General features: G+C 40.9%; 2 protein-coding genes across 3 annotated transcripts in view; both read left to right on the forward strand.

The window, feature by feature from the left end:
• Positions 1-252: 252 nt before the first annotated feature.
• Positions 253-10710, forward strand: chkb (choline kinase beta). Of its 2 annotated transcripts, none has more exons than XM_052060282.1 (11): positions 253-520; positions 1676-2000; positions 3894-4116; positions 5058-5191; positions 5266-5370; positions 7246-7304; positions 7579-7666; positions 7743-7851; positions 8626-8726; positions 8806-8887; positions 9490-10710. In XM_052060282.1, the coding sequence occupies exons 1-11, from the start codon at positions 391-393 to the stop codon at positions 9544-9546; spliced, it is 1413 nt and encodes a 470-aa protein (XP_051916242.1). In that variant the 5' UTR covers positions 253-390; the 3' UTR covers positions 9547-10710. The 2 variants fall into 2 exon arrangements, with proteins under 2 accessions (XP_051916242.1, XP_051916243.1); XM_052060283.1 differs by lacking the exon at positions 253-520 and adding an exon at positions 1346-1529.
• A 143-nt stretch (positions 10711-10853) lies between these two features.
• LOC127597335 (kelch-like protein 42) overlaps positions 10854-21531 on the forward strand; it is an 11519-nt gene continuing 841 nt past the window's right edge. The window contains exons 1-8 of the mRNA XM_052060337.1: positions 10854-11738; positions 12040-12231; positions 12616-12800; positions 12905-12949; positions 18692-19026; positions 20034-20157; positions 20881-21035; positions 21141-21301. Coding sequence (XP_051916297.1) covers positions 11490-11738; positions 12040-12231; positions 12616-12800; positions 12905-12949; positions 18692-19026; positions 20034-20157; positions 20881-21035; positions 21141-21301 — 1446 coding nt within the window. The 5' untranslated portion in view covers positions 10854-11489. The remainder of the gene's footprint in view (positions 11739-12039; positions 12232-12615; positions 12801-12904; positions 12950-18691; positions 19027-20033; positions 20158-20880; positions 21036-21140; positions 21302-21531) is intronic.

The raw sequence follows: 21531 nt of genomic DNA on the forward strand, positions 1-21531 counted from the left end.
AAAGTTTGATGATGATTTTGACAAAATGTTGTTTTAAAATACTAGAGGCTACAGTATTGAATTTGAAATGATAGACATTTAACTATTTGTTTTTGTATTTGAGTGCAGCATAGCAACATGAGTCACAAAGAAATTATCTCAAAGTTGCGGATCACGTTATGGAGCGTTTCAACATAAGATTCTTTAGGTGTGTCTCAAAAAACAAAAAGGTTCAGGCAGAGGTTGTTTGCCAAAACACACCCACAAAAAACACCTTTTATAGGCGGTTGTGTTCATCGAGTCAGAAAAAAAGATGTGAGAGGCAAATTCGCCTTTTCTATCTCAGGTAAGCCATAAGGAAAGCTATTTTTATACAGCACTGATCTGCTTTTTTTTTAACAATACCTGTTGATGAGAAAATATTTTCACATAATGGCCGCCTTCAGAAATGTTTCAATATTTTTCTCCGACGACCCGGAGGTGGCAGATTTGACCCGGTTGGCCATCACCAATGAAGCCATTTCTGCCTCAGAGAATGCAGGTGACACATTTTTCTCTCTAACAAACCTAAAATATAGGACAACTGAATGTGTTATTCTACTGTTGTGCACCCATTTACAGTATTTTCTGATCGACGAAGATGAAGATTTACATTGATCCGAACAAGGCAGTGCAATTGAAAAAATATATTTTCTACCATGACAATTTTACCCTTTAACAGCTAAATTGATTCAAAAACAGATTTTGTGGAAATTCAGGCATGGTAGAAATTATTTTGAGAGACTGGCTAATTTACTTTTATGTTGCTCAGATTAATGACACAGATGCACTCTTGGGGCTGAAATGAGAGCACTGACGTGAGCGAACACAGTCATTCTGTTGTGCTTTACTCATTACTCAAAAGAGAACCCAACTCATTAGTCCATTTTTTCCTGATACAGGAGTAAGTGCATTTTTCAAACGGCAAAATTATGTCATTACAGTTGTACTTGGAGACCCAATTAGTATTTATTGAGTTGGCGTTTGGTGTAAAAGGTTTTTGAACTACTGGTAAAGTAAAAGTACATTACAGTATAGTTCATTTAGGTGCGGATTGGCGTGCAATCCACAAGGAGCATGTCTACACAGATGGACAATTTGCACATCAATCACCAAAATAGCAGTTAAGGTAGAATTGTGAAACATGGTCAACATGAATAAAATACAAAACTCCTTGCTCAAAGTGTATTTTACAGATTACTAAAGAGAAAAAAAATCTAAAATTCCTGGTAATAGTGACTTCAATTTCTTTTTTTTTTCTTCATTTCAAATCATTATTGGACATGTCAGAATACAATTCTCAGCAAATAGAAAACAAAACGAACGTGCTACCAATACATACACATTACTTCAGTTTAATTTCTTGGAAGTCCGGATCGTACCGTTAGTGACGTAGAACAGCGCCACCCGGCACAAGCTATCAGCTTGTCTTCCAACCCGGAAGTGAACTGCGATTGGACAATTGGGACCACAGACAAAGATCGTCACGTGGCTTACAGTATGCAGGCAAAGTCGGCGTTACAGCTGCTGTACTGATGACGATTGAACATTGACCTCATGCGCTTAACTAGATATGCTTTGGTTTTCCGATTATTGGGCATTGCTGGGGAGCTCCGTCCGTCACCAGTAACCTCTTGTCGTTCTCTCCGACCCATAGTTTGCCCCGGTTCTCCTCAGCTCTTATCCCAGAAACTCACAATGCAGGCGGGCGTCAATGTAAGTGGCGACGCGGTCCCGGTGGACGTGAAGAAGCCCACCAGCTACGAGTTGCTTATTCTCGCCCACGAGAGAACCTCGAGAACCCCGAGTCCACTTTTGGGGGGCAACGGCGACGACGACTCCGAGGCGGAGTCCTTCAAGGGCGGCAGGACCGTGGAGGTGGACCGGGAAACGAAGGAAAGGGCGTTCGCGTGGTGCCGAGATTTCCTGTCCGGTGCGTGGAAGACCATCCAAATAATGGACTTTCAAATCAGCATCGTCAGGTGAATACCGAATCAGTTCAACCCCACGTCATTTTGTGCCATGTATGTCGAATGGTTTTTAGAATATTTTTTTGCGGTAGTCTCGACAAACCGAGAGCCCCCGTTTATGACGGGGGATACAGTGTGGACCCTCTCGTGACAGATGAAAATCCGCAATATAGAGAGAACATATTCTCGAAGCTATTTTATTACTCCTCCCACCCTTTCAAAACTAACGTAAACACATATGAACGTATTTAACCAATTGTAAACAAATTTTTGGGCAACCAAAAAAAACAGTTTGCGGTTTAAACTGTTGACAAAAGTCTGTCGAAGGTGTTTGTAACCTTTCACATTTAACAAACCCTGATGACTAAACAACATTCGCTACATGTACAGGACTGCTCAGTGAAATGTGTACTTTTAAAAACACCGTGCAGCAATAACACAGCTCCTGCTTTCAGGCTTTTTTTCTCTCCTCTATCCACTGAAAGCAAACAAAAAGACTTGCTTACACAGTTCTCCAAATAAAGTGCAAAGCATGCTTGCCTCAAGCTTAGTTCATGTAAAAAAGAACTTGAAACTTAAGTCAATTGCACTTTATAATCACTCAAAATAATCAACCATACTATATACTCTTGTTTTGTGTTCAGAGGAGTGTGAGCGTGGATGGTTGTTCGTCTATGTGTGCCCTGCGATTGGCTGGCAACCGATTCAGGGTGTCCCCCGCCTACTGCCCGCAGACGGCTGGGATGGGCTCCAGCACCCCCCGCGACCCTAGTGAGGATCAAGCAGTACGGAAGATGAATGAATGAATGAATGAATGTGTTCAGAGGGAAGAAATTTCATATGTGCTCTATGTTCCTCATACAGTACATTTGACAATTAAGTTTATCCAATCCAATACCCATAATAATGAAAGTCCATTCGCCCAATGCTAACATTTATAACTCAATGCTAAAGACAGGCGAGCGTAAATTAGCAAACCCATATCTAGCAAATAAACGAAGCAGCAACACGTACAAACAGCAATCAACAGTATTCACGGTTATTTATTTTCTTTGTTTTGTGGAAATGATTGCTGCAGTTTAGCATTCTCTTCTTCTATTACGCTGCCTTTCCAGAATCTGAAAATTGTCAAGGCACACCACCAAACAAAAATGTCACCAGAAGGATACAGTGAACCCGACCGACTATTTGCCTGAGATAGGGACCAAGCCCTGCGGTGAAAAACTGCAACTATCTGAACCACACTTTATCTGGTGAAAAATCCATCCATCCATTTTCCGAACCGCTTAATCCTCACTAGGGTTGCGGGGGGTGCGGGAGCCTATCCCAGCCGTCTTCGGGCAGTAGGCGGGGGACACCCTGAATCAGTTTCCAGTCAATCGCAGGGCACACAGAGACGAACAACCATCCACGCCCACACTCACACCTAGGGACAATTTAGAGCGTCCAATCAGCCTGCCATGCATGTTTTTGGAATGTGGGGGGAAACCGGAGCACCCGGAGAAAACCCACGCAGGCCCGGGGAGAACATGCAAACTCCACACAGGGAGTTCCAGAGCTGGAATCGAACCCGGTACCTCTGCACTGAGAAGCCGACGTGCTAACCACTGGGCTACCGGGCCGCCCCTGGTGAAAAATGATTATGGCAAAAGCAATGAAACATTCTTTAATGCATAACAGAGAGTCAGCTATGCATTTCAATCAACTATCATACAAGACATGCCATCCCCATCCATTATCTTTCTGATGTATTTCATGGATTAATAATTTTATCTCCCACTATCATGTCACACAAAAACACGAAGTACTGGTACATATTTTTGACGCTAGCTGAGTCGAGACCTGGTGAAATGCAAATGTTCGGGATGATCATGATAGTGATTGTGTTTTGTTGCTGTTTTTCAGTGGTGGCTTGAGTAATCTGCTATACCTGTGCAGCCTGCCTGACCACTTGGCAAGTGTGGGGGAGGAGCCTCGTCAGGTGCTTCTCAGAATCTACGGTGCCATCCTGCAGGGCGTAGACTCGCTAGTGTTGGAGAGCGTTATGTTTGCCATCTTGGCCGAACGGACTTTGGGACCCAAACTGTACGGCATCTTCCCAGAAGGGCGCTTGGAACAGTATTTTCCGGTACAAAACTGACCTTGATTTACAACCTAACTTCTCATATTTGTCCCATGGAATTTGATTAATTAGTTCTCAAGATCAGGAGTGCCTGACGGAGCCATGGGATGCACTATTGAAGTGTGTTAACTGTGAAAACATCACGATCGTAGCTCATGTATACCACTTAAAATGCTTCGCCGCCGCAGGTTAAAGGTGACCTTTTGCATTTTAATGTATTTTTGAAATACTTTTTTTGTGAAATTGATCGGATACTTAGCATGTAGTGTACATCAACACAAATATAGTGTATATCATATTAACACCACGAGCACTGACACATGAATCCCCCCACCACCCATTTCCCCCAACACCCCTCGCGAGCTACTTGGGACCAGTCCACGGACTACCGGTCCATCGCGATCGATTGGTTTGGCACCCCTGTCCAAGAGCATCTTCTCTTAATTTTGTAGCGTTTCAGTTTCCTGTTTTACGTTTTGGAATAGATTTTTTTTTTCTGTCCCACCAGACATCTGTCTCAGTGCCATGTGAGCCTAACCTGCATCTAAGCAACATTTCAGCCTCAAAGCAGACTGGCTGTGGCACTCCACAGAGAAATAGCCAATTTAACTTATCCTGCCACAGATAGTTAGACTATATTGGAATGCTTTTACAGGTGGCGAAGGGAAGACATGGTTGCCACTTTGAACATTTTTTTTGAACAAACGGTAACAAAATCAACACATAATAAGCAACTTATAGGTCAAGAGTGTAGTAAACACGGCCAACCATCTTTTGAGTAAAGTTACGTACTTATACTTGCTAAGATTCACATTTCAACATTCAGTTTCAATGACTGTGATATGATAGTGATGTTTTTAGAGGTGGATTAAGTGTCCACGGAAGATCCGGGTACAAGTATAAAAGGCACTTTTTGGGCCTCATATTGCCGTTTCTCCTTTTCACAGAACACCCGCATGCGCACAGATCAGCTGTCAGACTCCGACATCTCCGCCGAGATCGCCACCAAGTTGGCGCGTTTTCACAAAATGGTTATGCCCTTTAACAAAGAGCCCACCTGGCTGTTTGCGACCATTAACAAGTAAGTGGTCAAAGTAGCTATCTCCCCACATCACTCGCGCTTGTTTAATAATGTTGCATGTCGGCTTCCGTTAGATACATGGATCAAGTGTTGACGCTGACTTTTACACGTGACACTCATGTGAAGAAGTACCAGAAACTAATGAAGCACAACTTGTCAACGGAGCTCAAAAACCTCCGGTGAGTGGATTTACTGCCACTTAATGACCTATACAACACTTTGAGTCCTATAACGGTGTCAAGATCTATACGCAAAAATGAATCAGCAAAATGACTTCATTTTCATAGTTAATATTACATACCCAAAACATAATTGGGTCATCATAATTTTTTTTAATGAAGTGAATAATTGAGTAAATTCAATAGTTATGTGAGTAGAAGCTATAGTATGAATGTTAATTCATTCAAGAGAACTATAATCTCATCAAATAAAATAAAGTTAAGAGTAAATTTAAATGGAATGTAATTCAAATTGTGAGTAAATTGCTTTTTGTAAAATTAGATAACAGCAGTTTATGAATGAATAAATAAAATACAGCTATTTCAGTTTATATTTCACAGTTACAGTAATTAATCAACAATGTAAAAATACAATTTCAGTGGACTTTTTTCTGTGATTTTGACCATTTTATAAACTGATATATTGGTAGTTAATATAAAGCAATACATTCACTGACATTCATTGTCAGTTGGAATCAAATTATAATATAACATCATATTAATTTTTTTAAAAAACAAAAACAAATGAACATCCTATGATTGTCAACATAATTATAATAGCCGGCATGATACATTGTGCTTTTCCAGTATTGTACATTACAAACCCCCAAAAAGTCGGAGCACTGGAATAATTATAATTGTAGCTGGTCTGAGATGATACAACATAGTCATGGGCCCTTTAATCATAATGTGTGCAATGTCAATGTTTTACTGCTACGGGACAGTGCTCATAAAACTGTTTTATACAACATGGATAAGGGGCAAAAAAAACAATTACGTACATACTGTAATTCGATTATGATTTGGAGAAGAGCTAGCTTGATTTTTGCCTTCATTGGGAAAGCAGCTGACCTTTGTCCCAGTGCCTTCTCCTCTCAATAGTCCAATAGTCATCACTCAGCATGCTCCCTTATCAAAATCTTAGATTCAGATTGTGTTGCAGTACTTGATGACACATCATTTACTCCTAACATTGTTTTAATCACACACACACACACGCACACACTCGCACACACACGCACACACACGCACACACACTCGCACACACTCGCACACACACACACACACACGCACACACACATGCACACACACACACACACACACACACACACACGCACACACACACACACACATTAGTGCAAAAGTTGCCTCTCAATCTTTTTCCATCTATGGGAGACATTTTACAAGAACCCCCTCATAAATAAACGGGTAACTACCATGTGTAGCCATCAATGCAATAGGAGTTGAAAAAGTTGGCGATATTCAAAGAAAAAAAGTTACGTCACGGGAAAAAAAGCATATTGTTGTGGAGAAAAAAAGTTATAGCATGTATTGTGAGAATAAAGTTGTATTTGTAATGTAATGGGGATCCATTTTTATTTTTGTCAAGGAAAAAAAGTGATCAGCAAAGTTTAAAAAGGGGGAAGTAAAATATTATTTTTAACTAGTTAACTTGGGAAATATCATTTATATTACACCTTTTGTTCTACAAAGGGCACCTTTGTATTCTCTAAAATGTTTTCGTGTGTTGCACCCAACCTGTTAGCTCTTACCTTTTGTAATGTTGAATGGGACAAATGCACAAATGGAAAAAGAGAACATTCCCAAGGAGCTGCTGTAGGTCACCACTTTCACCCAGACTCTCACATGCAGACGAAACCGAGTAATTTGATCATATGAGTAATATTTTGGACCATTGTCATTTGCAGTTACAGAAGAAGCACTTTAATGTCAAATTTGTTGAGTATTCAAATTGTTTGCATTTTGCAGAATGTCTTGTGTTGTCCTTCACTGTTTAATAAGGTCAAATGTCTCCTGTTCTTGCTTTATACACAGTGAGTTGCTAGCAGCAACGCCATCGCCTGTGGTCTTCTGCCACAATGATGTCCAAGAAGGTAAAAAAAAATAGAATTCTAGCAACTCACTCTCTTCTCTTCATTAATGGTAGGCTCTACATACCACTAACAGCTTGGTCATAAATGTTTAGTCATTTGTGTGCAGAATGGTCAGGTTTGCATTTGCGAGGGGTAGGAAGCAACAAAGTACAAATACTTTTTCTACTCATTACTTGGTCAAAAGAGCCTCAATTCCCTTACGTTTATTTATGTTTTAAGTCAAGTATCTGTACTTCTGCTGAAGTACACGGTAAGAACACTTTTGTCTGTGCAGGTAATGTTCTGCTGCTGCACAGAGGTGACCAAAGCGCAACAGACCGACTGATGCTCATAGACTTTGAGTACAGCAGCTACAACTACAGGTGACGTCATGTTTGAAATGTGGCTTTATATAAATTACGTTAGTGAGTGTTTTCATTTTCATTGTGTATTATTTAGGGGTTTCGATTTCGGGAACCATTTCTGCGAGTGGATGTATGACTACACTTACAACCAGTGGCCCTTCTACAAAGCCACGCCAGAGGATTATCCAAGCAGAGAGCAACAGGTTTGGACACATTTGAATTCAGTTGGACTGCTCAGTTATTCACGTTTACAAATTATTCATAAACTGAACATAATTATTTTTGTAAAGGCAAAATTTTTGGTGCAGATTAGCGCAGTCGAACACAATAAAAACTACAGCATTTCTGATTGCATTCTCCATCGTACATGATACATTGTAGTTGTTGTCACAGTGCCCTGTATTGGAATTCTTGAACATGTTACTGAATGAAATGTTGAGAAAGGGGAATGAAACAAAACATAAAAATAGAAAAATGCTGTAGCTCCTCACATGGGGGGAGGGGGAATTTTATGAGAAGTATTATGAGAGAAAAGAAAAAGACGAGTTGTAAATATAAACAAGAACAAATTGATTTTAAGAGACATTGGGGGGGAAGTCCTCATTTTGTAAAATGGCTGCAAATTTTGAAGAAAAGTTGTAATAGTACAAGAAAAAAATCACACAATTTCGCAAAAATAGTCATAATGTGAATTGAAAATATTTTGTAATGACTAAAGTTAAGGAGAAAGTCATATTTGAAGCTGTTAACCTTTTTGTCTTCAAGAAAAAACATGATACAAAGATAATGAAAAATGCATCGTTCGACAAGACTAACAAGAAAAAAGTTTTCATTTTATTTTATGGGTTGCCAATTTGCAAGAGAACAGTCGTAATTTTAAGAAAATTACATTCAAAAAATAATGACAGAGCTTCCAAAAACCATAAAAAAAATCTAACTGTACATAGTGACAAATATTTTACTTTCTCCCCCTGCAGCTTCATTTCATCCGAAGTTATCTAAAGGAGTACGCAGGATGCGGTGATAAAAGTGTGGACCAGAGGCAGATGGAAGAAGATATCATCTTTGAAGCCAACCGGTAAACCGGGGTGTCAAACGTGTTGACAAAAAAAAAGTATAGTACAATCTTGAGATGCTTTGTCATCACTACCATGCAGGTATGCGTTAGCATCACACTTCCTGTGGGGCTTGTGGTCCATCATCCAAGCCAAGCTCTCCAAGATTGAGTTTGGCTACATGGTAAGAAGGAATCCTTTATCTTGTCTCATTTGGGTTTTTAAAGAGTAATAGTACAGTGGTACCTTTTCTAAAACAAACAGTAATAAAATAATTAAGTACATTACGTAGAATTAAACCATTAGTCATCATGATTTCATGCCATAACTCTTTGTGCTGCTCTTTCTGATGTGTGTGCGCCCTGGCTATTCGTTTGATTATTATTAGTTTTAGACCAGCATAAAGAGTAAGCCTGTGATATTTTTATATTATTCTAGCTGTTGCACCTGTTTGTGTTTATAACTGCCGCGCGATCGATGCTAATTTCATTAGCCCGTCCGCTCATAGTGTTTGCCATTGTGTGTTGCGTGGAGACTTTCATAAAATGCACATTGTGAATCGTCTTTGTTATATGTCTAGTTTTAAGTACATTTGAACAAGGAGTGGCGATAAGCATCTTTGTGACCTCTTCTTTGAGAAGTTTTGCCGCTGTTTGACATTGTCACGTTTTTTGACACCATCCAGTGTTTGTATCTCAAATTTTCAGAACAAATCAAACTCACAAGTCAAGCTACTAATATGTATGTACTTGTCTTTTTGTAATCTACGATGTGATCATTTACCAGGATTACGCCCAGGTTCGATTTGATGCTTACTTCAAGCAAAAGAAGCTCTTCTCCTGAAACCCTCCTTGTACTCATTTAAAATCCAATCTTTTTTTTTTTCATTACTGTAAGTATCGGTTTATTTAAAAAGCTTGCTTGGATGTCTTGCTTGTAATGCAAACAGTCTTGGCATGCATCTCTTATCTGTGTGAGCTGTAGTCCAAGCAAGTTCTATAAATCTAGTTGGATTTTGAGGTCTCGCCCGGCACCCTCCACCATTTAAAACTATTGTGGACCACGTTTTGACATGAGCATTTGTCTTGTCCTTTCATTGCGGAAGGCGCTTGTGCCTTTATTTTTGACTACCTCACTTTTCCCTGATGGCTGATGTTCCATCCACATTCATATGAAGAAGCACATGTGAACCGGGGCTCTAAACAGTACACTGAAATTCATTGTGTTCCCTTTTTTTTCTTTTTTTCTTCTTTTTATTGGGAGGTGATTCCACCATCCTGGACATAGGAGTATTTGAGACGTAGTTAAAAAAATGAAAACATTTTGAGTTAGTTATAATTTTGTAGGAATAATAAAAAGTCCTAATATTACAAGGGGGAAAATGTGAAATTCCAAGAAATAAACAATTATTTTGAAGACATATTACATTTTTTAAAATTATTTGACAGTAGTCATAAATTTGTAAGAAAAAAGTTGCAACATCATCAGGAAAAAAAATCTTGTCGCTGAGAACAATGATGACAAGGGAATAATTTTACAAGGAAGTTATTCTTATGTTTCGGTTATTCAACTTTCTTTATTGCAGTGTTATTTTAATGAAATTATAACTTTGTAATCTGCAACATCGAAGTCATATTACAATAAAAATTATGGAACAAAGTCCCAGATTTGCCAGAAAAAAAAGTGATATTACAAAATAAATCTCATAAGACAAAAAGTGTTACAAGTGATGTTACAAGGAAAAAAATACATAGAATATACATAGGAATAGAAAAAAAAACAATCGATTGACATATTGCTGCACCTTTTTTTTTTCATTTTGTTGAGCACAACTTAAAATATATGGCTTGAAAACGTCTTTGTGGTTTGTCATGCACCGTTGTACTTGAGTAAAAGTTGAACGCTTCTAGTGTGTTTAAATCCAGACCAAATATACTGTTCTCTGTTTTCATTTGCTCCTGTTTGTACTATCAGTGCATATAATTTAATAAACTTAAGTCTCTTGAAGAGGGATGTCCAAACTTTTTCTTCCAAAGACTGCAAACAGATAGATCGAAGGGTACAAGTGCCCTTACCCATTCTTCACCTTTTATTTTACACTCTAAAATCTATCCATCTGTGTTGGCGAAGATATGGAAAGCAATTACCTATTGTTTTTATGTGTTGTTGCGTCGGGAGGAAACTTATTTCCAATTATGATGAACTTCATATTTTTCCACAAATTGGTTCTAATCGTCAGTCTCCACTCGGTTTTTCATTTTTTGAAATCATTAACTAATCTGAAGTGTTGAAAATATCAAATTTTCATCAATTTTTCGGTCCGCTTTTATCCTTACAAGGGTCGCGGAGGGTGCTGGAGCCTATCCCAGCCGTCTTCAGGCAGTAGGCGGGGACACCCTCAACTGGTTGCCAGCCAATCGCAGGGCAAACGGAGACAAACAACCATCCGCGCTCACACTCACACCTAGGGGCATTATAGAAAGTAGGTATAGAATACAATGTTGGCAAGTAATTGGCCAACAATGGCCTGTATTAATTATATTATATGTGACGGCCCGCTAAAAAATAGACGACAGGCTCCAAATGGCCCCCAGGCCATAGTTTGGACACCACTACTTTGGTCCTTGTGTCTGTTAAGTGGAGACCACGGAAGGCTAAGTTTCACATGCCAAAAATAGACCAGAGTGAATCAAGTGCCAAGCTAACCCAACTGGATCGTTCTTTCTCCAGAAGAAACTGGGCAAGACAAGTTTTTCTTTATTTTTTTTTAGTATCTTACTTCTGAAATGAGCTTCCTTGGGAATTGTTTTGGAAAGATATTAGATTGGATATGTGTGTGGCTAAAATATGGTATGGTGAAACTTTGCAGTGTTTTTCCCAAAGTTGCTGCATGGGGAGCAGGTGACACCCATCCCAATGCGTCACACCAAGAAAACTCAGACGAGTGGAAAAGTAACATGGCACTTCGCACGTATGACTCGGGAGGCCAAGGCGCAAGCATGGTTACCGTCATAACCAGTACGCACACATTCCACGTAAGTGCCACTACATACAGCAAAGTCTCCCATATTTCAGTTGCCATTTACCAGATGATTTATTTTTCTTTTTTCAATTTTGGAGTCAAGAGTGGAGTTGTCATTGGGCAAACAGCAGCTCCCAAGCATATAATAATTGTTTTCTTTGATTCAAAGCATTTATGAGGTTTACAGTAAAACTAAGATTACTTGCGTATCGTCACTACTTATGCCCGTATCCTCCACAAATTCCAAATCACTGTATTCCAAGAAAACCATTTTCCATTTTCATTAACATCCGTTTCACTCACTGTCCAAGCAGGCAGACCTGAAAAGGCTTTCTGAATGCACCGAGTATTTCCGAGCTTTGTCTCAGTCGGGGATGAAGGAGGCCACCGAGAACATGGTCCATCTGGAGCACGTGTCCTCAGCCGTCTTTCACCGCCTGTTGGTGTTTTACTTCCATGACACATTTGAGACCCCACGGGATGAGGCGTTAGGCTCGTACATACAGGTATCCACAGATACCCAGAGATGGTCCACGTTGAGATGGATCAGTGGTGTTGTGCCCCCACAAGCACTGCTCTGTGCAATTGCACGTTTTGCATATGCCAAAATCCGCCACTGGAATTTCAATTCAAGTCAGGGGAAGTCAATCACTCTGTGCCACCCGGACGTGCCCCATTGTTCACAAATATTATGAAATGGTCTATAGTTTTGATGTTTGTCATTGAATAATTGGTTAGTTGTAAGAAAATAACTTATAAGTACAAACTGATACTCTCTGCCATTGAGGAAATCAAAACCACACAATCGACTGAATTCTTGATCAATGAACTGATTTATTGTGGCCGTACTTGAAGGAGACAAACTAACTTTCTGTGTGTTGTTTATGGAGGTCAGCAACTACCTCCTGGCCGAGTCCTTCCTCTTGCGGTGTCTGTCCATGCTTACCGAGGAGCTGAGGCCGGAGAGGTGTCTATCCTACCTGAAACTGGCTCGGGAGATCTACTGCTTGGAGCTGAGGAGCACCGTGTTCGATTACCTGAGTAGGAACCTGCTGGAGCTGCCTCAGGTCATCACGTATCGTGACGACCTATTATTTGATTGACATGATTAAGAATTTGTCTTTTGAGGAAAATCACTCATGACCCCCCTTTTTTGCAACCCTCCTCGTGACACCACAGGTGTCTGAGCGAAGAGGAGAAAGAGGAACTGATCCTTCTTTTTTTGTGAGATTTTGTGATAATTTTGTTACCTGTTAAAACACTCAACCAAACAATAATTGAACAAAATATGACTGGCTTCAGAATTGGCACAATTCATCCATATGTAGTTGTTAGCAAATAATTTCATCATTGTATTTCTGATATATCCACTCCATGTACATATCTTTGTATACAGCGATGGTTGATTCAAGTTGCTCTATAAACACAGTTGAGTTGAGTTGTACAATTAATAAAATATAACCATTTAATCAAATTTCTCCGTCGTACCGGCCCATCGAAGGAAGGTGTAACCCCAAAGCGGCCTCAAAGATGAGTTTGACACCCCTGGTCTAGATCTATTCGCAAAATGTAGGTTATTATTAAAAAAATACATCCCCATTCACATGTGCTAAAGGAGAGCACAAATACCATATAAAAAAGGAGAACAGTCGACCATGTGTTAGTGTGATCATATAACAGGAAATGACATACCACCACTGATATTCTAGCATGTCGACAGAAACACACCCTAAATGAGTGCAAAGGTGTCTTGAAACTTCTTCCGCCGGTCGTTTGATGTTCCCAGTAACTAAAATACTGTGCCCATCGCGTCACCGGACTTCGCTCACCTTCCTCAGTGGATGTTTCTGTCGAGATGACCTTTTCACAATGTCCATCAAACGGTGTGGTCATCAACACTTCAAAGAAACACAATGTTTGTTTTTCATGTTTCGAATCAGAGCCATGTCTGCTGGAACCTGCTGTGAAAAAGGCACAATCGTCCTACGGCAATCTCAATTCATTTTTTTTCTAAACATTCTCACATATTGTCAACCGAATCAGCTTAATTTCCTAGTTCACAATTTTGTAGAAATTATCAATAATATATATAGTCTCCCAAACAATATTTCGAACAAAGAAGAAAGCACCATTCTCGTAATATTAACATATAAGTCAATTCAATTTCAATTCAATTTCTTTAATCGAATTTTAACCATATACTTTCAGACTTGCTACCAATCCTGCAGATTGTGGATGGCAGGAGCAATAGTGTCTCAAACAAAATGTGAAACATGCATTCCATTTTATCAATTTTCGACCCATTTTGGAAAAGCCTCAACCAAACCCCCTCATTAATTCAATGAAAACCATCTACATTATCTGAAATGGAGATGTAGTTCAAAATGTACCGTATTCCAACATTGGTTAAAACCATAGGTTGTATCATGTTTCCGAACCAGAGACACCATTCCCCCTGCCAATGCGTGAGATAATCCATGACACAAAAAAGAAGTTTGGGTTCACTGCCCAATTTGTTGCCGCATATAAAACATAAGTGAACTGAACCCAAAACGTTATCATGTTGCTGTTAGTCAGCAAGTCCCCCCCTAAAAAAAAATAAATCGCTGCCATGTGAGCCGCGTAACTATCACAACATGATACAAAAACGAACAACATTCGTCACACTGAATTAACAATACTTCACGTGTTATACAACAACCGCAAACCGCAAAATAACTATACAAATCAGTTTTAAGCCAATAAACTGATGAGATGCCGTATTGTAACGGGCCACCAACTTAGAAAAGCGACGCATAAATATGCTCCCGTATATGCTCAAACAGTTCGTGCACAAACCGAAAGTCGCACAAACCTACCGAAATATAGCCCGCAAAACGCGCTTGTTTATATCTAGATTCCTCCCTTCGCCCGTTAAACCGAGATGTACCCAATAAAACGACCCATCACTATATGAAGCAATACATTCAGTCATTCAATGTCCGATCCGCTTTTATCCTCACGAGGTTCGCGGGGGTGAGTGGAGCTTATTCCATCCAACTCCGGGCAGCAGGATGGGGACAACCCGAACCGGCCGCCAACCAACTACAGGGCACACAGACACAAGCACAACCACCCAAGCCCATGCTCACATCTAGGGACAATTTAGAGTTTCCAATCAGGCAGTCATGCAGGTCATCGCAATATTAATATGAATCAAATCAACACACACACAAAACGGGAGATAAGATGAGATGAGTTTGTTGTACTTCCTCCTACAACCTCTCAAATCACTATTACCTGTTCACATTCCAACAAACAAACAAACAAACACCCATCAGGAAGCCACAACAAAGTAGCACGGTTAAGCACTGTGCATTTTTCCAGCGTTAAAGGGGACCGACATAACAACATAGACACACAAAATAAATGCCAACCATGCGACAAAAAAAACGTCATGCTAGTGTGCAACAGCTCATCCCTTTATCTTTTTTTTTCTAGCACTCTTCCAGCATGCAGAGTTCACACCATACACTGCTGCCAAAAGGCTTATCTATGCCACAACTGTCTTTGGTAAACACCACCTAGGGTGCGTGATACTCAAAAATGCCACTGTTGACCTTAAAACGTGCAGTCATACTAAGTTAACGAAGCCAATTGTAAATTATTCACACGTGACCCTGAAACGTGCTGATTAAAGCTGGAAGATTTTGCTCTTGTGACAAACGAAATTAGAAATCCAGCCTGTGTATGCACAAATGAGATGTGTCGTAAAATCTGACAGGTTTTTTTATGACTCAAACCAACAAGAATTTGTATGTTCGACGATAGCTTCAACTCTAGTCATTAAATTTCATAATGACGGAAGGCACAACACAATCCACGGATAGCAAAGTTGTAACAGAATTTTCCAAATTCATGAGACAAGACCATCATTCCTCCCACATCAGGAGCCGTGATGGCTCTTCTCAGGTTTCCAGAGAAATGTGCGTCTTATGAACGTAATCTAAAAAAACATTGGAACATAATCGGAACATCCTGGCAATTAGCAGCATAACAGAAGCATTTATAAAACAAATAAGATAACTGAAACCCACAGACATTAACATTCACAAATCATCCAGATCAAGGCCTTCACTGTATACTTACACATTCTAACTCCTCCCAGAAAGTTAACAACGTCCCACACACGTCCACTGTTTACGACTTACAAACAACCATCTAAGCATCTCGTGACCTTCCGGCCCTTTTCAACCTAAACACACGGTGACCTCCTCATTCGTAGCATCACTGTGTCAAACCTCACCTGCCTGTGCCTTTCTTTATTCTCAACATACTCAACTTCCATCATCACCTTACGTCTCACCATCAATATTTTCACTTGCCTGTCACCCACTATAAGTATCCAAAACTCTCTGTGTCACCACACCCATACTCAACCATTTTATTTCTTTACCTGATTTACACATACTTCATGTAGCGCCGGTTGCAATTATGAAGCTGAAGTGGTGTTAGGAATTATAATAAAAACAGTTTCAATTACAAGTACCGGTAATTATAATAGATGCCATACAAACCTTCTACACTGCAAAAGCCAGAAAACAAAACAAACAAGACTCCATGAGTCGCGCCAAGAGTCACGCATATCTACACACCCACACGCAAAGACTAATCCAACACATATTCGCAGACACAACCCGACAGACAAACCAAAATATTCACCTTACTACCGCTCACAACCAAGTTAAGCACATCCAAACTTTTAATTTTGTCATCCGCGAGAAGACTTCACTGCATCCAAATATCGATACAGTATACACCATCAATTTACTGTCAAACAAGCCGCCATCCAAACTTGTTGCTCCTCAGCTCCATTTAGATGATATGATTTTCGCAGATCCTCCATTTCCTGGACAAATTGTACCACGTCAATTTTATGTGATGTAATGCCGTCTATGGCTTTTTTTTACATCTTCTTGTGTCCATGTTCTATAAACAAGAATGACAGGCGACTCATCTTTTATGTCTGGATTTGCAACTTCAATCATGGGAAAAGCGTCTCGTACCTCACTCCCGGATGAGCCAACCTTCGTCGCAGCAGGGGAAAAAACACTACTCCAATTTTTTGAAAATTCCACTCCCAAATCTCCTTTTCCCCTGGTGGCCATCGGATGGCCCCCTCTGTAAGAGGGTGGAGAGGATGGTGGAAAAGGAGGAGATGTCGGAAGAGTCGGATATAACGGTGGTGTATTTTTCTATCCACGTATCTAAATGTTTTATCTTCGAAGGACATTGGCTCTCTACGAATCTCCAGTCCTTACATGTTAACTTCTTTTTGGGATCACCTCTCTCCACGGTCTTACTATTATGAACCCCCATTTGCGAATTAGGGGGTGGAACTTTGAGAATTTGAGAATTTTTTGTTTAGAGTCAGCGATTTACCTAGGGTAACTAGGCTGACTATTCCCTTGAACAGGGTGGCAATTTCTCCGACTGAGGTAATTTCCAACCTTCTACCACCAAGGTGGCGGGAAATTCTTGCCTCTGCTTCCTCAGACAGTTGCCACAACAAATGTCCTGTTCAGATGAGGTAGCGAACCTCCACTCACACAGTTACACAGTCATACATTTATGCGCATTTAATTTGGTTTTATCCTATTACCTTGACCAGAGGTAACGCACTATATAGACATTATTATTATAAATGTCCCCACCGTGGGACGAATAAAGGATATCTTATCTTATTTATACCCGGGGTTTAACACACATTATTTACACACGGAGTTTAAGCACGTGCAGGACACCGTCGCCCTCATCAGTTTAGAGACTTGCACGGTCTGTATGCCTGATAGGGACTAGTATGGCTCAGGGCTTTGCGGCTTAAAAAGACCTCGTCTTTTTGCCGGCGCGCAAACACTCAATCACCGTTGAAAGAGTTCCTTCTCAACAAACCCCTCTCAGGCTCACACAGGGTCTCGAACCAGGCGTTCGAACCAAACTACAACACCTGCCCTGAGAGTGTTTCAATTGAAAACAGGTTTAAAGACCCCGACCTCCGTCTTTACAAACCCGGCGCGCAAACACTCCTCGAGTGTCGATGCGGAGTTTAAGTACGTACAGGACACCGCCGCCCTACTTACCAAGAGTAGTCCTCTCTCCTCTGGGATTCGCTTCAACCCTCAGCCCCCAGACGAGGAGCCGAAAACCAGTCCCAGAAAGGGTGTCTTTGCCGTGGCCACGGTCTTCCTGGCCGTCGACTCAGCGTCTGGAGGCGTCAGGTATGTTGCGATCCCGGACGAGCCCCCAAAAATGTCAGGTTGGTCCAAATTGACACTCAAGAATAACCAAAAGGAGGAGACAGGAGACTCGATTCTGGTACCAGGAGGGAAAGAGGAGAAGCGTTCGGTTTCAGTTCTCCACACGTAACCCTAACCCTCTCCCCCTTCACCTCCTCATTTATTGGGAAAAGCTACTACATAGGTGTGTCCAACCTAAAGGGTGGGGGCTGTTGAACACACACTGAACTTGTTTGACTATGTGTGTGTATGTGAGTGCAATTTACGTACATGTGTGCAAATAGACATAAACATCCCGTTGCAGCTGGTGTTGATGTCTCCATTCACGGTTCAGCCTTGCTCGCTGTTTAGTCTTAACCGTTATCTCTTCCCAGCCACGTCCTCGGAAAGGTGGTTGCGACCCTAACTTCTCACACAGTACAGCAAGCAAAAGTGAGCACATAATGAAGAACATATAATGATTATAGATGTGAGTAAATAATAAAGGATAAATCTTTATTGAAAGCATAAGCGTTCTTCATTGCAGGCAAAGCAAACTAATGATTGAAAGCATAAGCGTTCTTCTTTGCAAGCAAAATCAAACTATACTGACAGGCAGAAGCATTCTTCATTGCGAGCATAAAATGACGACACGAGAATCAACCGAATAATACGTAAATGTATGATTACTAAACAATAATAAATCCAACAGGATGCGAGGAAAGCCTCGTCTCTGCAGTCTTCGTAAAGAGAACCTGAAGTCTTGGAAGGATCCGGAGACAGAACGCGCCCGCTACATTTTTGCCGAGCAAAACGGAGAATGGTCTCCCATCGCCGAGTTCCCTTTCCGGGCAGACAAGTGGTGCTTCACGGCTGTGGTGCTGTATAACTACTTGTACATCATAGGAGGCTACAGGACCCTTGTAAGGAGGAGGTGGGACTTCAAAATAGCCACATTTAGGTATAATCCTTTGACTCGGGAATGGACTGCTGCTGCTCCACTTATAAAGGTGAGACAAAGATCCCAATGTATAGCCTTCTCAACATGTAAAAATTAAATGTGCCCCTTAGCATCAAATGTGGCCCAAGGTTGACTTGTCCGTGTCATTTTTGTCAGCTTTCAAGTACCATAAAAGAAATGGTTTTTCTGTGACTACGCCATCACATGACATTATATTGCCATAATAGTCATAGATCAGGGGTGCCCATTAGGTAGATCCTGATCTACCGGTAGATCTAAGACAGGTCCCAAGTAGATCCGAGGAGTGTCGAGAAGGAAAAAAAAAAAAAAAAAAACATTTGTGTGTCTTTGTACATGTTAGTAATATATTTTTGTGTTAATATACACTGCACCCTAATCATCTTATCAGTCTCATTTTCACTATTTTTTTTAAATAAAATAAAGCAGGTAAATCTTAAATTTACGGTGGCGCGTGATTATGTCACCGGAAGTTGTTAGCGCTCAGCAGTTTGCAATTGCAGCTTGTGATCAGAGCTGTTGCGCTCTATCTTTTATCGTCATGATTCTCATTCAGAGTTTGCTTCTTGTACAATTCACCGAGGGCACGAGCAAAGAATAGGAATCTAGGAGGGCCCAGGGAAGCACTTTAAAACGGTATGTGTTAGCTACGATAGTTAACAGGCTGCAAAAGTGTGTGGCATGCCTCTGTTTCAGGCTGTTTCTCATCATGGCGTGTGTGTGTGTGTGCGCGCGCTTGTGTTTGTGTTTGTGCGCATGCGCGCCCCGGTAAGGGTAGATCCCGGGAGGTTAGTTGATCGAAAATTAGATCTTTGATCCAAAACGTTTGGACACCCCTGTCATACTTACTACAATTTCATTTTTTTACCTTTCTACTAGTGAACTATGACCTTTAATGGTCTCCTTAAGGTCAAAGTTAAATGCAACCAACAACAAAGAAGTTGTGCAGCTATCTTCTTTCTGTATGCCTGCCATGTTTGGAGACGATAAGATGAGAATTGCAGATTTTTTTTTAAACATTCAACCTTTATGTTATAACAAGTGGCATGTGTTTTGTGGGTCGACGGCACAGAAGGCACTTGCCAGGGCCGTATCTATGCATTGGGGGGCTGGTACTTGGACTCTTTGGTCACCCCGGACTCCAGCACGGCCCTGTACACAGCTGTGGAGTGCTATGATCCATGGGAGGACACATGGAGGTCTGTATAGGAAATAAGCAATGTCACGACATTGCCATAAAAAAGCACTCGTTCAGTGGATGGAGGAGTATGTGATGCTATGTTATGTTATGTTATGCTATGCTAGATGGTTATATTATTCTATCCTACACTATGCTAGGCGGTTACTTTGTCTTTGCTAAATTGTTATGCTACATATTTGAATGTATATATTGGAGAAATGGGCACTTTACCCTAATTTCCCTGGCCGTCCTCATCTCTCCGTCTTTATTCAAATAATAATCGTCCTTTGTCCCCTTCTGTCCTTATCCTTTTAAAGCATACAAACACGGTGAACATGCACGTGACAAGCGGCATGGTATGAAGTACTGTATTGGTGGATTACGCACGTAAGACATGCTGGGCGTGTTTCTGGCAATCATTCGCGAAATAGTTGTTGGTACATAACCCGGTTAGGAACGATTAAAGGGACGGATGACAACCCACTTCCGTCCTTGCTCAGCCCCTCCTTCTCATTATCCTTCCCCAAAATGGGCGTCCGTCCAGACAGACCGTTCCGTCCCATGCACGGAATGCCCATCTCTAATTTTCTGTATGTTCATGTCATGTTTACGGTATGCAATGCTATGTCATACTATGTTTTGCCATGTTAGTCTAGGCTAGGTTAGTTTCGTATACCCAACGCTATGCATTCTACCCTGTGCAGTTGGGTTTGTATAGCTTCAACATGTCTGTGTGCCTCAGGTTTGTATCGTCGCTCCCCCTCACGGACTTTCAATTCAACATATCTCTATCTCACGATGTGCCTTTGGCGGCCAGTCTCAGACATTTCCTCTACGTCCTGGGTAGCATACAGAAGACTGGGGAGAAAGTGCTTCTTCAGTATGACACTAGGCAAGGTATGAGTACTAGTATCAAAATTGAGAATGGAATTCAGCTTAATCGAGTATCCAGGTTGCTGGAGTGAAAAATGTCATCTGAATGTTTCTTGGAATCTGTGGCAGATTTGTGGCGTGAGCTGCTCCCCACGCTCACCAGAGCAGATGCAGACCTTCCAGTTCTTTACTTCCTAATGGGCGCCTCTGACAAGTTAGTGGTGATTGGAGGAAACAACTTGCACGACGTGGTCACTTCATTTTACGTACGCTCGCAGAAATGGGGACAGGTAAAGACTAACCACATCAATGTATTATTATTATTATTATTATAATGCTCACGCGCATACATTCTTTATCCTCTATGAAAACCAACTACCAGTCACATTTCCACAGCTTGGAAGAAACGGTCCTCTTCTGTAAAAATATATCCGCATGTATTCTACTGCTCCCTAAGGCGTTACAAAGGCGTGCTCACCAGAAAAAGCAGCACAATGCCCATTGAATTACCATGTTGCAC

Source organism: Hippocampus zosterae, chromosome 3, assembly GCF_025434085.1.
Source record: "Hippocampus zosterae strain Florida chromosome 3, ASM2543408v3, whole genome shotgun sequence".
NCBI lineage: Eukaryota > Metazoa > Chordata > Actinopteri > Syngnathiformes > Syngnathidae > Hippocampus > Hippocampus zosterae.

Coding starts and splice junctions, on each gene's coding strand:
- chkb (XM_052060282.1), top strand. CDS start 391: ATGAGAAAATATTTTCACATAATGGCCGCCTTCAGAAATGTTTCAATA. Junction 2,001..3,893: donor TTTCAAATCAGCATCGTCAG/GTGAATACCGAA, acceptor GCTGTTTTTCAG/TGGTGGCTTGAGTAATCTGC. Junction 8,727..8,805: donor ATCATCTTTGAAGCCAACCG/GTAAACCGGGGT, acceptor ACTACCATGCAG/GTATGCGTTAGCATCACACT.